General features: G+C 34.9%; 1 protein-coding gene, 1 long non-coding RNA gene and 1 pseudogene across 2 annotated transcripts; 1 reads left to right on the top strand and 2 right to left on the bottom strand.

The window, feature by feature from the left end:
• Positions 1 to 207: 207 nt before the first annotated feature.
• LOC145051934 (uncharacterized) lies at positions 208 to 1,036 on the bottom strand. The gene is made up of 3 exons (XR_013683874.1): positions 928 to 1,036; positions 796 to 846; positions 208 to 424 (listed from the first exon to the last, which is right to left on the bottom strand). It is a non-coding gene; the product is annotated as an uncharacterized LOC145051934 (long non-coding RNA).
• Positions 1,037 to 1,541: 505 nt separating this feature from the next.
• On the bottom strand, positions 1,542 to 2,105 carry LOC145050913 (large ribosomal subunit protein P2y pseudogene; annotated as a pseudogene).
• Positions 2,106 to 6,710: 4,605 nt separating this feature from the next.
• LOC145055110 (transcription factor bHLH48-like) lies at positions 6,711 to 9,648 on the top strand. Its single transcript, XM_079003402.1, has 7 exons — positions 6,711 to 7,708; positions 7,806 to 7,928; positions 8,017 to 8,082; positions 8,549 to 8,617; positions 8,699 to 8,770; positions 9,129 to 9,354; positions 9,435 to 9,648. The coding sequence occupies exons 1-7, from the start codon at positions 7,325 to 7,327 to the stop codon at positions 9,473 to 9,475; spliced, it is 981 nt and encodes a 326-aa protein (XP_078859528.1). The 5' UTR covers positions 6,711 to 7,324; the 3' UTR covers positions 9,476 to 9,648.
• Positions 9,649 to 15,473: the final 5,825 nt, after the last annotated feature.

Raw genomic sequence — 15,473 nt, 5'->3', positions numbered from 1 at the left:
CCCTCATCTTACAAGAAACCCTGCATTTGCTTCAATTTGCCAATTTCACGTTTCAGGTATCGATTTAAAGAATTGGTGGGATCGCAAGCATGACGTACCGGAGGGCATTTCTGTCGGCGATCGATACGCAATCGTACCCCGTTTGGGATCGAGCCGTTTGGAACGTGGATCGTGACTACTTTGGCGAATCCTGTGACTATGGTCCCCAACTCCTCCACGACTCCATGGAACATTTACACAATACCCTTCTCCACCCATGGACCCCACCTGATAACATATATAAGAGTGAAATGACCATTTTACCCTTCTCGGTGTAAAAAATGAGAGAGAAAAAAAAAATTAGGGTTATGTTTACCTCATGGGCAACGCCTGTACCAGGGTAGAATTTTCCACCTTCATGTCTATGTAAGGATATATACAACACCTATAACAATTAAAACCAGTATCATCAGAAATAGTCAGATAGTAATCTACAATGTTATTTATGATTTAAAATAAATTAATCAACTATATTGTTTTATATTTATGTTGAGTTTCATTTTTTTTTATAGGAGAATGAATGATAGTTAATTTTACATGGCCTCCTGCAATTTATTACCAGGAAACACTTATAGTGTTTATGTTTTTTTTAAATATCACAAACTCTTTGTGGTTAACCAAGAAAAAAATTATTTCTGTGGTTAAACAAAAAAAAATACAGAATATGGAGTTAACCATATAATAATAATATTATTAACAAGTTGAAGAAAGTAGTATCAATTATTGCACGAATAAAAAAAATAAAAATAAAATTACTGTTTTGTTCTGCTCAAATATTTCTTGAGTTCCATTTCCATGGTGTACATCCTGTAAATAAATAAGGTTAGATAACTACAATTCATAGTTTTTTTTTTTTTTTTTTTTTTTTTTAATTACAAAGATTATTACCCAATCAACAATCAAGACTTTTTTTGCTCCTGCAGCAATGGCTGCATTGTTATGCAGACAGAATCCCATTGCTTGTCTCACTCCAGCATGATGACCTGGAGGACGCACCTGACCCATGACCCATGACCCATGACCCATGACCCACGACCCATGATTCATCAAACATAAAGATTAATGTACCTAGCAAATAACTGTTCTCTAATATTACAAATTTTATAAAATTTTAATTTGCAAAACTAAAAGATTAAACATAAAAGCTCATTAGAATCCAAATAACTGTTCTCTAATATTACAAATTTTATAAATAAAAATGGGTTATATTGCAAATTTTCATTCCATTCCTTCAAAATGAGAATTTACAAAAGAGAAGGAATCACACACACCTGCAGTTGCCAGGCTGGCAGCAATTGCTCGAAGACGATCTGGTCTTTCTGGATGAGGAAGAGACTTCCTTTCAACCTACAAATTATAAAGATCAAAAAATGATGACATCAAAGTTTTTTATTTATAAAACCATCAAGACTATTAAAAATAATTTTTTTTAAAAAATGAAAATTGAAATATCGGGAAGAATTCTTACTTCAGAATGAAGTAACATCCTGTCATCCAAATTAACAAAAGTAAAGGTCATATAAAACTATGTTAAAAAACATTTGATGTATAAAAACTAAAAAGAAACTTTTGCAAGGTCTTACAAAATTCTTCATTTGAAGATGACACTAACAAAATACTACCAAAAAATCATATCCAAAAACCACAAAAGAACATGCTTCATACCATCCTCAGTCAAACAAACTGAATCCCATATCCTGCAAAAAAAATATGAAAAAAAAAGATAGTCAAAAACATGCAACCATAAAAAAACAGTTTAAAAACAAACAATGAAGATCAATGGACATAAAAGAGCTTACATCATCGGACTCTTCTTTCTCTACAACTTTCTCCTCTTTCTTTAGCTCAGCTGCAGCAGCTGCAGCGGGAGCAGCACCACTACCACCTGTGGTGGCAACTGCAACACCACCACCGCCGCCTGAAGGAATAGAAGCCAACTTCTCCCTTCCAGATGCAATCAATTCGGTGATATCTTTACCCTTAACCTCCGACAAGAGTAATTCAATTCTATCTTCATCAGCATCAGCTCCAACTGCATTAGTGAATATGATCATTATAATTGCCATTAAGCAAATCATACAGTTTATGAAGTTCAGGGTTTACATGGATGCAACATGGCACCTTAATTAGTGAGGACTGTTGGAACAGGTCCCAACCTTCTCACTCACACAACACAGATATATATGTATGCAGAAAGCAAATATAGAGATATGAAAGTACTTTGGACTCAAAGCTGCTGCACATTGACTTCTCATATTCAGAAAACAAAGGCTATATATATAGCCTGTAGTACATATCCAATGGAAACAAACTAAAACAGTCTACAAGGTTCTTATCTCTTGATCTTGCTAAACTTACTATTTTCTTCCTTGATTCGAACTTTCTTGTTTGGTCACTTCGAATCTTATTACTTGCTATTCAAACCACTTAGGTTTGATCTTGCTATCTTGCTTCAATCTTCCTCTATCTTGCTTAGACTCTTGTTGTACCTTGCTTCAATTTTCTTTCCTTCTCGATCAAAAGTGATCGCTTGCTGCTTCTTTCTTCTTTCTTGCTTGCTAGCATGTCACACAGTTGTGTTGTTTTTTTTTTCTTCTTCTTCTTCTTTCTTCTGATCACAAAGACCTAGCACCACCGAGTCCTTTTTCCTGCTTCACTCTCTACAATGAATTTATCTCTCGGCAATGGAGGTGATCGGCTCCAACAATGATCGACCTCTTCTCTCTTGTCTCTCTTCTTTCTTTTTTCTACTTTCTTCATTCTTCTTTCTTCATGTCTTTTCTCTTTCTTCTTTCTTCTTTCTACTTTCTTCATTCTTCTTTCTTCTTGTCTTTCTTTCTTTCTTCTGATTGTTGCCAATCAAACATTCTTTCTCTTGCCGACCTGCTGCTGCTTCTACTGCTCTTGTTGCCCTGCAGCCAAAAGATCCTCCCAAAATCATCAATCAGAATTACAGAAGTTACAGTTAGATATAAAATTAGACGCCACATCTGGCATGCTAAAGAAAAATACAGCTATATCACTTCATATGTACAGTATATTATCAGACACCTAAAACCAGTACAGTTCAGATGCATCATGAAAACACGAAACAAATAAAGGCAACGAAACCAAAACACCAAACATAAACACAGATTCCAAACGGTCATGCCCTAAAATGCTAAGCCTAATTGAAATTTCAAACAATTATCGAATCAATGGCAAATCTAACGTAATATTAGATATTCCACAAAGTCCAAATCTTGAAAACGAAGATGCTCACATAAAACCCAATCACGATGGATCAATGATTTCAAAAACGAAATGACAGATTAAGGGTGAATCGAATTGTAAAAATTATCTATTTCTAAGCGAGCATCCGAGTGTAATTAAGATCTAAGCCGCATCACAACAAATCAAATATTCAAATTAACGAAACTTACGAGAGATTGGAATTGTCCGTACAGTTTTGTTCCAGTGGCGGATGAGGCATTTTATCAAACATGTTGCGTGCATCATCGATTCTTCCCCATTTACTGTATAAGTCGATTTCTCGATTTCTATTTCTCTTTCTCCCATTCCAGTCTCCGACTTTCTGTTGCTGTGATAGAGAGTTTCCTTCCGTCGCTGGGATTTGAGTAGTGCCACCACTCCTCCGAAGGCTTTGAGTTTTCTCGGTCTAGGTCACCAGACCTAATGTTGCTGGCAAGGGCAGGCGAGGTGAGATTGCTGGAGATGAGGGGCTCCATCGGCTGGGTGACGCTGGAAAGCGTTGGACGGTGGGGCAGGGCTAGACGGAGGTCAGAGGTGGGAGGCGCCAACACCAAGAGAAACGTCGGAGGTGGGAGAAGCTGTCGACGTCGAGAACCGAGAAGAAGAGAAAGGGTTTGTCGAAGTGAGAAGGAGAGAAAGGGAAGTTGAAGAGAGAATGAGCAGTACAGGAGGGCATAATCGGGGCAAGTTCTTGAAAAAAAAGCCCTAGCTACTAGGGAAATTAAAGTGGAGGGAGAAAAAAAAAAAGGAAGGCGGGGATTTTAAGTTTTTGGGATTTCATTTTCCCCGGATGGAACGCGCGCGTTCTATTAAAATTTATAAAGCGACGGTCGTAGACGACACGCAGGTGCCCTCCGTGTTTTTATTTTTTTTTGTTTAGACACTAATTTTAGGGCACGCAAAAATGCGCGTCTGAAATCCTTTAAATTTTGGAAGAGATGACATTATTTTTTAGACACTCACCTTTGCGTATCATAAATCACTGCGTGTCATGGTTCGCGCGTCGTAAAAGGCCTTTTTTCTTGTAGTGAGTTATATTATTAACAGGCCGGGACATGATTGGTCTGTTAAGATCTCATAACTTCTTCATCCGACGTCCGTTTCTGTCTGTCTTTTTATCTTTACGCTACTATTAACTAGATCTTTGATTCTCGTTTAGGTTGTGTCGGCTAAAAACCGTTTGATCTAATATTCGAACTTCAAGTTGTACACTGTTAAGCCGAAACTTCGAAAAATCATAACTTCCTCATACGAAGTCAGATTTGGGCGTTCTTTTTATGGACGCTCTCGGTTTCACGTATTCTATGACTTTTGTTTAGATTTCTAAGGCTAAAAGTCGCTCTATCGTAAATTCACTATTTACGCTTTCCGGTGTCGCGTCGGTTCCGTCGCGAAACTTCGACGGGTCATAACTTCTTCGTTGTAACTTGGATTTCGGCGCTCTTTATATAATCCGGAATCCTTGTTTCGACCACTAAAACTTTATGTAAAGATATAGGGTTTATCTCACACTTTAATTTTGACGCTTATTTGTATCCCTTATTTATTGTATTATTATAAACAAGTAATAATCACACAAAAGCACATAATTCACATAATATTCAAGTAATCCATCTTTATTATTTTAAAATGAGTTACAATGGTTGACCTAGACTATTACATCATCTACTAATGCTTAGCCCCGAAACACGGGCGTTACACATTCATAAATGAAAACAACTTATACATTCTAAATTACTTACAAGATTGGTCTCTTTTGGAACCATTAGCGACAATGATAAGTTGATGACATTTACTTTGCATAAGAGGTTTGGTTGTGCTAACTATATTATATTAATTACTTAAATATTAGTATATTAACATCACTTAATGGCCAAAATGTTTTATTTTATTGAAAATTATGCATGTGTGAAACAAGTTGCGACTTTTCATCTATTCATTGATCGGTTTGTATAAATTTAATCACAAAGATTTTAGGAATAAATTACATATTTTCATTCAATCACTTACATGGTTCTTAACATAAATTATTTCTTAGTATTCATATTTTTCAAAAAATTTATCGGTATTAAACTAAAGAACAAATTATTAAAATCGTTCTTTTTACAATTAGACCTAGGAATAAAAAAGGCCTTACCAATTGTTCTCATTTATTGATCCATCCATTGATGATGTGTGTCTATACGCAATGACTTTTACGTTAAAAACGTAACATAATAGTTTTTATTTTTATTTTTTTTAATTTTATTTTATGATAATTACGTATATTAATGTAATGTAATGCAAATGTGTCTTCCTAGAGAACTAACCCGGTCAAATCGTACCTAAAAACTGGCATAAAAGAAAACATATAATAATAAAACAATAAATCAATTATTTTACGAAAATATGTTTTTCTAGACGTAACCATTAAAACAACTTTATTTTAACCGGTGTTGTAGAAATCGACTTTGGCGACCGATTAATCGGCGATTAATCGTTTGGCGGTCTTCAACCGATTATGATTAATGTTTGACCGAAATTGGTCAAAATCGGTCAAACTAGGGCTTAACGGTCCTCGGCGGTAAATATTTTAAAAAATCAAAACTTTTAATTTGCTAATATTACACCGAATTGTTAAATTTTTAAGTTTTCAAATTCTAAAATATTATACTAAAATTTTCAAATTTTCATATTTTTAAAATTTAAAATTTTCAAATACTTATTTTTTTTTTGGATGAATTTTTTAAATAATTTAATTTATAATTTAGGGTCCCCGATTAATCGACCATTAACCTCCACCTAGTCTGATTAATCGTTTATTGTCAGTCAACCGCCGAACGTTTTTTACACCTTGATTTTAGCTAAAGAATCAATCTTAACTATTTAGTTTCTTTTCTATGGTTATTTGCAATTTATTTTTCCATGCTTGTTATTTTTTTTCTATACAACATGTTAATTGTTAGTGGTTAGTAGAGCGGACTTATCTTCTTTGGAGTGAGGAGGGGTTGTGGCCCTCCCTGTTTTTTTTATCACAATTAGTCCTTAAATATTAAATCTTTTACATATTAGGCCCAAAAGCTATAAAATTTGGCTTTACCCCGTTCTCCAATTTTCATACTTATTACGAAATATTTAAAAAAAACTAAAACTATACACACCTAAATAACTTTATGTATATAAGGACTCCATATTCACTCCCCCTTTTTCAATTATTAAATGAAAATATAATTCCATCAACCCAATGTCTAGATAATAAATAGTAAATAATAGACACATTTCAGATATTTATGATCATTTTTAGGAAGTAGTTTCTGAAATTTGTGTTTTAATTTCTATATTCTGTTGGCCGTAAAAATTATGGAAGATAACGACGGATCATCCTTAATAGTTAAGACACCAGTGTCGGATTCGGTCCCCCGCTTACCGGTCCCCGCCCTACCACCATATCCTTTCTCTCTCTATCTCTCTCTCTCTAGTCTCTATAGCACACACTTTCTCTCTCTAGAACACACCCCAACCCCAAAAGCCATCTTATCTAATTGATGATGTAATCGTAGTCGTAGTAGAATTGAATTGAAAAGTTGTGGACCGATGAGAAAAACGTTGCTTTCCTTCTACTCCAAAACCAAATGCTCTCCTTCACCTTAATCATCAAATAAATCCGAAATTTCCAGAAGATTAATAGATACGCACACCGGCAGCAGCTTCAACTTCATCCGCCATTGAAAGCCAAACAAGATCGCATCGCATGGTTTCTTTTGTGGGTGCAAACTGCAAAGTCATAGGTTCTTCTGATTGAAGAAAGAGAAAGGTGAACGTCTTTTCTCTGCCGCGGAAAGTGGGAAAGTACCATTTGGCAGTTCTCTTTTCCTTCCGTCATTTTCCGTCAGCGGTGCCTTTATTTTTTTTTTTTCAGTTTTCCGATTCAACTTTTCCACCTCCACTTGAATTGCTTTTTGGGTTTGGTTTGGTACAATCGTTTTCGTTGGAATATTTGCTTCTGTTGTGCGTCTTTGAGTTGTTGTTCATTCTTCAATTATTGTGTACTTTGATGGAGAAACATGAAGAAATGGGGGTTGAATCGTTTCAATTCGGCGAAGATGATATTGAGAGCCTCATGTCGGTGGTGCCACCGCCTGAGCCCGGCAATTCTTTCACGGCTCTCCTTGAACTCCCACCGAACCAGGCTGTCAAGCTCTTACACTCCCCCGAAGAAACCACACCCCCCGCTATTTTCCCCCCTTCGGTGTTTCCGGCCATGGAAACCGACAATTCACTGGAGACGACGAGCTCAATTCTCCCAAATTCGAGCCCTAATTACTGCAATTTGGTGAAACAAGAACCGATTGATTCTGATTCTCTGCATAATTCATCACCTATGCAGTCAGATCCGATTATCCCGAAATTAACGAAGCGCAAGGAGCGAGAGAAGAAGGTTTGTGTCACTTCATGTCTTTATTCCTCAATTCTACCTGTTTAAAATTTTCAATATTCGAGTTCTAAATCCATCACTCCACCATTTAAAACTTCAGGTAAAACCATCGGTGAAGAAGATCAAAAACGTCGCAAATGAGACCGACAGTGAGAAGCTTCCGTACGTTCATGTCCGTGCTCGGCGAGGTCAAGCAACAGATAGCCATAGCTTAGCTGAACGAGTAATCATCATTAATCATCTCATAACTTAATCATGTTTAATTAACATTAAGCTTCCCCTAACCACTAATTACGATCAACTGTTGTTAGGCAAGAAGAGAGAAGATTAATGCTAGGATGAAGCTCCTTCAAGAGCTGGTTCCTGGATGCAACAAGGTTAGCTTAACTATATATATATTCACAAGTTCTGTATTCGTCTGCATTCCTCACTTGTACTGTACAAATGGTCAATGCATGTTTACATTGCTTATCTAATATTGTTATTTCCCTGATTATCATTAGGCTTTCTTTACTATGGTTTAGTTGATATTGCCTGTGTCCATTCCATTGCATAGTAGGACCGGGGTAAAGATGTAATTTACTAATTATTATTATTATTATTATTATTATTATTCATCTTTCCTCGTGGTCAAGAGCTTTTCTTTCGAACTCATAGAAATACTCTTGTAGTATGCAAATAGACAAATAATCTTTATTCGGTTTATTATTGTTTTAAGAAAATTTCATTTCAGATTGATAGATTATTTTTAAAACCCTGTTACGTGGGACATGACAAGACAGAACAGATTGTACTGTGTTGAGACTGATGTCAGTAGGACAAAACTATCTTATTGTCTTGCAGATTTCAGGTACGGCGATGGTGCTTGACGAGATCATCAATCATGTACAAACCCTGCAACGCCAAGTGGAGGTTAGTTTTTGTATAATCTTTTTATTTTTATATAATTTTTAACTTTTTTTTTAATAACTAAAAAACTTGCTTTTGGTGCAGTTCTTATCAATGAGACTGGCTGCAGTGCACCCTTGTATCGATATCAACCTAGACAACATCTTCTCTGCAGAGGTAATTATTTTTTACCTAGTGGTAAATAATGATACCAAAACCTTTAATGCCTTGTTGTTACAGTGGGTCAAAATACATAATAAATGAACATCTGTGATGGGAATAAGCTGTCATAGAAAATTGGACCACTTTGCTAAGCTTTGCAATGTAGTATTTATTTAATTTCTCTGCACATTGAACATTGAACATCGAACGTTGAAAGGCATTGTTGTTCCAATTGGGTACTATGTGGTTCATTCATGGTAGCATATATTATTAGACATATAAAAGAAGCAATTAATGTGGGTCTTCACTTGTATGGACAAGATTGACATAATGACATTCTTGTCCCTAATAATTTTGTTTGACCATGTTGCAGAGTGGGTCACTTATGGACTGTAGTTTTGCTGGCATGGTTTCACTAGATGGACAAATGAATGGAAACAGCCACAACCACCACCACCACCACCAGCAGTTATGGCAGCAGCAGCAGCCTGATGGGATGCCACTCCAGGGACTGTGGGGTGGGGAAGACCTCCACCTGCACCCTAATTTCTTGACACCAGATGACTCGCTTTTAAGTTATGACTCATCTGGGAATTCAGGTAAAAAATTCTAAATATTTAATTAATTAGTTTTTAAAAGTTTAAAGAGTTGTTGATTTGAATTGTGTTGTGTTATGTAGCTTCTTTGCATACACAGCAGTTGAAAATGGAGTTGTTGTGAAGAAGATGGTAGCAAGGAAAGGATTGGATTGTATATAATGGATAGAAGAAGAAGAAGATAGTGGGTTAATTTAGAAGAAGCTTAATTAAGAGTTTAATCATTGATAATTAGAGGTTTAGAAATGGATATTTAAGAATGGTATTATGCATATAATTATTATATAGTTGCACTAATTTCTCACGACCACCAACATTCATAATCTATTAATTTCTCAACTCTTAATTATGCATATCACCACACAGACTTTTTCATGATAAAACCAGATTAGAAATTAAGTCAAGGGACTTTGACTAATTGACTTGCAGGGGTATCTTTGTGATTTCCTTTTCTAATGCTTCATCTGTTAAATTATTGATAGAACTCCACCATTACGTTCTTGTATTTGGTTATAGATATGACATAAATCAGGTCGAGTTTGAATTGTCGAATGAACAAGACGTCTTTGAGAAACAAATTGTCATCAGTTTAATATTATCCCTTAAATGGATTTAAATGAGCAATAGAATTGACGAACATACCTTATTTTTGGTAGTTTTATTTTTATGGATATCAACAAACAGATCTTTGTTGTTGCAAGTAATGACAGAGTAGCACTACAATCTAATAGAAATTAAATAAATTAAATATCCACCTACCATTTGTTTCTATTTTTCCTCCTACCATATTAAATGTTGACAAGTGGATTAAATGATTATTAATTTTATTAAATGTCTAATTAAATGTGACACATGTCAACATTTGATATGACAGGAGGAATAGTAGGAACAAATGGTATGAGGATATTTATATAATCTAATATCCAAACAATGGATATTACATGTTAAGAATTTACAATCGTTAGGTTGGTTTTATTATCTATTTTTCGTCTTTTAATTTTTTGATAATGAGATCTGACTGCTATGTCAACTTGGTAATTTAATAATAATAATCTAATTTTTTATTTGCATCCATTAACATTTACTTCTTGAATTTATTTTTGACGTGTACATGTTTTAATACAATTACCATCAAACACTGTTACCATCTGCATACTTTATATATACACAAGGTAACCTACACATGACAACTAACAAAATGTCTAACTAACAAAACGACAATTAACGAACTTAACTACCATCTTGCATACTTTATTTTAAATATTAGTCTAAATATATCCCATCACTTTGTTTTAAAAGGTAAATGAAAGGAGAGAAATATTTAATTATAATGTTAACTAATAAAAAAATGGGGGGGGGGGGTTAACCTTGTAGAAGGAAAACGATCGCCGATCGATCGGGGAAGGGGAAAGACACCCTTGTGTGTGTTCGATAGAAAGAAAAACATCGAGATTCAAAGAGAAGAAACAAAGCTTATTGTGTATGTGCGTTCTAGTTCGATTGAAAAAAAAAAAAAAAAACGGAAACAAGAGGACGAGCGATCCTGAGGTTGGAGGGGAAAATGGAAGCAACAATGTTGCAATCAAGATGAAGGGGAGCTGAAGCAGCGACGACTGCCAGTGGTGGCCGAAGGCGGCATCCAACGCCTGAACTACGCCAGAATTGACCACTGTGGCAGTAACTTATGATGGACAAATTCAAATGATCCCATGTTTTGTAATTAAACCAATTGAGGTAATTTCATACCCTAGAAGTTTTATGAACGAAATAGGGTTAGGGTTTGTTGTAAATTGGATTTTGTGATAATTTGATCATGTCAATGAGGTTATTGCTAGTAATGACCCTGATTAGTTCCTTCCATTGCATAACAGCGCAGTGTTATTCACTAATTTTGCAATGCAAATAGACAAATAGTCTTCATTCGATCTATAAATCCATTCATCCTTAAACTATACATGATGTATTACTGTGTTTGTGTTTGGCATACAATGAGTAGATAATAATCAATCATGTACAAATTACAATCCCTTCAACATTAAGTGGAGGTTAGTTTATATACAATCTTTCTATTTTTAACTAGAAAACTTATTTTTTGCTGCAGATGTTATGAATGAGACTAGCTGCTGTGCACCCTTGTATCATATCAACATAGACAACATATTTTCTGCAGAGGTAATACTTATGGAGTCCTTTTGCCTATTTATATGCAATTTCACATGCAATGATAAATATATAATTCCCCTTGGTTTTTACCTACAAGTGAAAATTTTGTAACAGTTATCAATGTTTCCTTGTTACTGTTAGTCAAAAGTGTCAAAATACATGTTAAATGAAACCAATGAACATCTGTCATGATTTCCCTCAACCAAGGACATGCTCGATGATAACAACATGGGAATAAGTTAGCATTAAAAATTGGACCACTTTGCAATGTAGTATTTATTTACTATTGTGGGACTGCAAATTGAAGCCATTGTTGCTTCAATTGGGTTGCTATATTGTTCATTCATGGTAGCATAAATTAGGCATATAAAAGAAGCCATTAATGTGGTGAACTTGAGGTGGGCCTTCACTTGTATCAACAAGGGTGACATTGTTGTGGGGATTCATTTATATCTGTAAATAATGAATTAACTTGGGTTTTAACTTTTAAATTTAGAGATTTGTTGATTTGAATTATTGATAAGTAGTGGGTTAGAAATGAGGACTTGAGGATGATGTTATGCATAAAATTATTATGGCGTGTTTGGCAAAAGTAGCTGTTAGCTGGAAATGGTTAGCTGGTAGCAGGTAGCTGGTAGCGGGAAGCTATAACTTTTATTTGTTATATAAATGTTTGGCAAAAGTAGTTGGAAGCTTTTGAAATATATAAAATTACATAAAAGGACAATTGATTAAAAATAAATAAACATATAAATATGTTTTTTAAGGGTAATTATGGAAATTGATTTCAAAAGCTCATGAGCGTTTTGTTAAACGCTACATGAAGTAGCTTTTAGAATCGGAGCGTTTTGTTAAAACTAAAAGCTAAACGCCCGTACAGCCAAACAGAGCTTTTTGTTTAAACTAGAGCGTTTTATCAAAAGCTAAAAGCTAGAAGCTCCCAAACGCTTCCAAAAGTTTCGTGCCAAACACGCCCTATATAGTTGTACTAAATTAATTTGAATTGACATATGTGTTAACAAAAATACGTTTGTTATGTCTCCCTAACTATAAAATAAAAGAAAGGTATAGAAGAACACTTGGATATTAAGAACACTTGGAAACGTTTTGAGTGAAATTTGTGATAATGGTTGAGAAAAAAAAGCTAAAAATTGACACTTATTTGTAAATGTATGGTCATTTCTCTCTTTTATCTAAAATTATGGTTACTTGGAAATATATATTTTTCGAGTACATCATATTCGCGAATAGCTCTTAATTTATTGTATAAGTAGGAGTATGACATTAAGGCTATATGGAATAGAAGACAACACCATTCCCGTAGAGGTGTGCCTCTTCACCCAAAAAATCGAGTCAATTGCTTCTTACTAGGTGTCTAGATATAGGAAATGGTGTTCAATGGTCAAGTTGTTAGCGAGTAAGAGAGAGAAAAAGAGAAAGCAAAGGGAAAAAAAAGAGAGATAGGCAGAAAGTTTTTCTCTCTTATTTGTAAAGGATCGTAGCCACAGTCATAAGAGGCCATACTTACGCACAGGGGCGGACGCAAGATTCTATAGTAGGTGTTGCCGTTCCGTAGTAGGTGTTGCCGGTGACACATTTTATAGTAGAAAAAAGAAAAAAAATCAAAAATTTTACATTACGTCCGAAAAAACTAGGTGTTGCCGGTGGCACCATAGTAGATCCGTTATTGCTTACGTAGTACGAGATTGTGTTTGAATGCATGTCACACGTTGCCAAGTCATGTAACACATAAGTTGGGGATGCATTATGAATAGCCTTATTTTAGTTTTCAAAAATTGTTAAGGCTTTTCCAACCCATACAATTCTCATACCACTTCAATTAACTATTTCATATTTATAAAACTTGCCATTTAAATCCCTTCAACACATAGATGATACAACCCTCATGCTACTCGATATTCATCTCATTCTTTATATATTTATCACAAAAGAAAAAAAAAATCATACTAGAGTTGTATGTTCATACCACTCTCCAACCAACATGATCACCCTCCAAACCTTTAAAAAAAAGAAGAAAAAAAAAAGAACCCTCCACCTCACTCCATGGATGTAAACGAACCGAATATTAGCAAACAATTTGCAAACCGTTCAACAAGAAGTTCGTTTATTTAATAAATGAATCAACATGAACAATAATCTAGTTCGTTCATTTATGTTCATGAACATTAGTTTATGCTGTTTGTTTACATTCATTTTTGTTTGGTTATTATATTACATTATATATAATATGTATTTTCTGTTCCTTTGTTTATATATATATATATATATATATATATATATATATATATATATATAGAGAGAGAGAGAGAGAGAGAGAGAGAGAAGTTCAGGTGTTTAAAGTAATTATTGTGTTATTGTATGCATAAATATGATCCAATCATTTTAAAAACCTAGATAGGGGTAAAATTGTAATCTTTGCTTTTAATTAATTTTAGTAATTAATTATTCAAATCATAAACCCTTTAATTTAGGCAAAATCGTTTACATTTACCCTTTAAAACCCTATACAAAAACATCGACCTTTTATAATCAATCAAAGATCAGATGAAAGGTGAAGAAAGATCAAGCTCCAAAGTTGCAGAGATCTTTGCCTCGCGCACCTTCATCAGATCAATATTAAATGATGAATTTTGGCTTCGTTCGACACATGCTTCCAATAGTTCGAATGGTCCCCACACTCGACTGGATCCCACACGAGAAGAGCACGTCGTGGGTTTATCATTTTCGAGCTTTGATTCTTCGATTCCTCCTACTTTCAAGGTACCTCTACTGCATATTTTAACTTCTACTTAGTTCATAACAACCAATGATTCTGTATTTAGCATTTTTGAGGGTGTATAGTATTTTGTCACTTTGGCTGTAATACTCGAAATTGATTAGCTAAATGTCTAGTTTAACTACCGATTACTAAACCCTAATGCTTGATTTCTCCTTTAATCAGTTAATCTATCCTTAATTTGAGGTTTCGTTTTTGGGGTAAAACCTAGAGTTTTGCTAAATCCATCGATTCATGGTGTTTTTGATTAAATTGATAGTGTATTCTACTAGTATAAGCTTCACCTAACATTCCCCTATAGATTCTAGGTTGAATTTTGGACGATTTCGGGGGCTTTTGGTACCGAATGTTTGTCGTGTTCTTGATGCACGTCGAGCATCTTCATTGCACGCGACGCATTTTCATACTGCGCATGGTGCAGTTCTTGACACACACGAACAATATTTTCTGTTATTTTGCAATCCTTTTACTTACATTACTTTAATTCTAACTTTCTTGCCCTATTTTTCTCAGGTTATGTCTCGATTAAGTCGTAGAGGGCTAGTCAGTTACCGCCTAACTACCCATCCTATCCATTTCTACAGTTCACAGATGATATACCTACTGAGCATTGGAGCTTCTTCGTTTCCCGGTTGATTGCTCTACTGTCTAAGCAGTTCAGTATTCCTCAGGCCCTCCTATGGCAGACCGTTGATGATCTTGGATTGTCGGCGCGATTGGAGTGGTATCTCACTCGGGTGCTAAGTGATTGTAACACCCCATTTATTAAATAAATAAGTAAATAAATTAATGATTGAATAGTACCCCTAAAATCATTAATTATATAGCAAAGTGTTGGTATTGAGGAGCTAATTGTCACAATTTTAGAGATTGGGGGTTTAAAGTGTAAAATCCAGACTTAATTTGTAAGCAATATGGAAGACATGGGCTGCTTGGTAACAATTAGGACTCACTATGAAAGGAATTATGGAAGCAAGGGTTAAAATGTAAATTCTGCATTTAAATTGTAAAGATTTATGGAAGCTGGGGGCTGAATGGTAAATATTGGATCAATGTTGAAAAGAGTTTTTGGGGTTAGGGGCCAAACCTGTTATAATGCTTCAATGTTTCATTTAGAACACGGGATTAAACTGTGTCCCCCCCCCCCCCTCGTCGCATCTTA

This window comes from Lactuca serriola, chromosome 5 (assembly GCF_051521515.1).
Source record: "Lactuca serriola cultivar US96UC23 chromosome 5, Lser_US96UC23_V15, whole genome shotgun sequence".
Lineage (NCBI taxonomy): Eukaryota > Viridiplantae > Streptophyta > Magnoliopsida > Asterales > Asteraceae > Lactuca > Lactuca serriola.
Note: the sequence above shows the minus strand (reverse complement) of the source record. Positions and strands in the feature narration are given on the sequence as shown.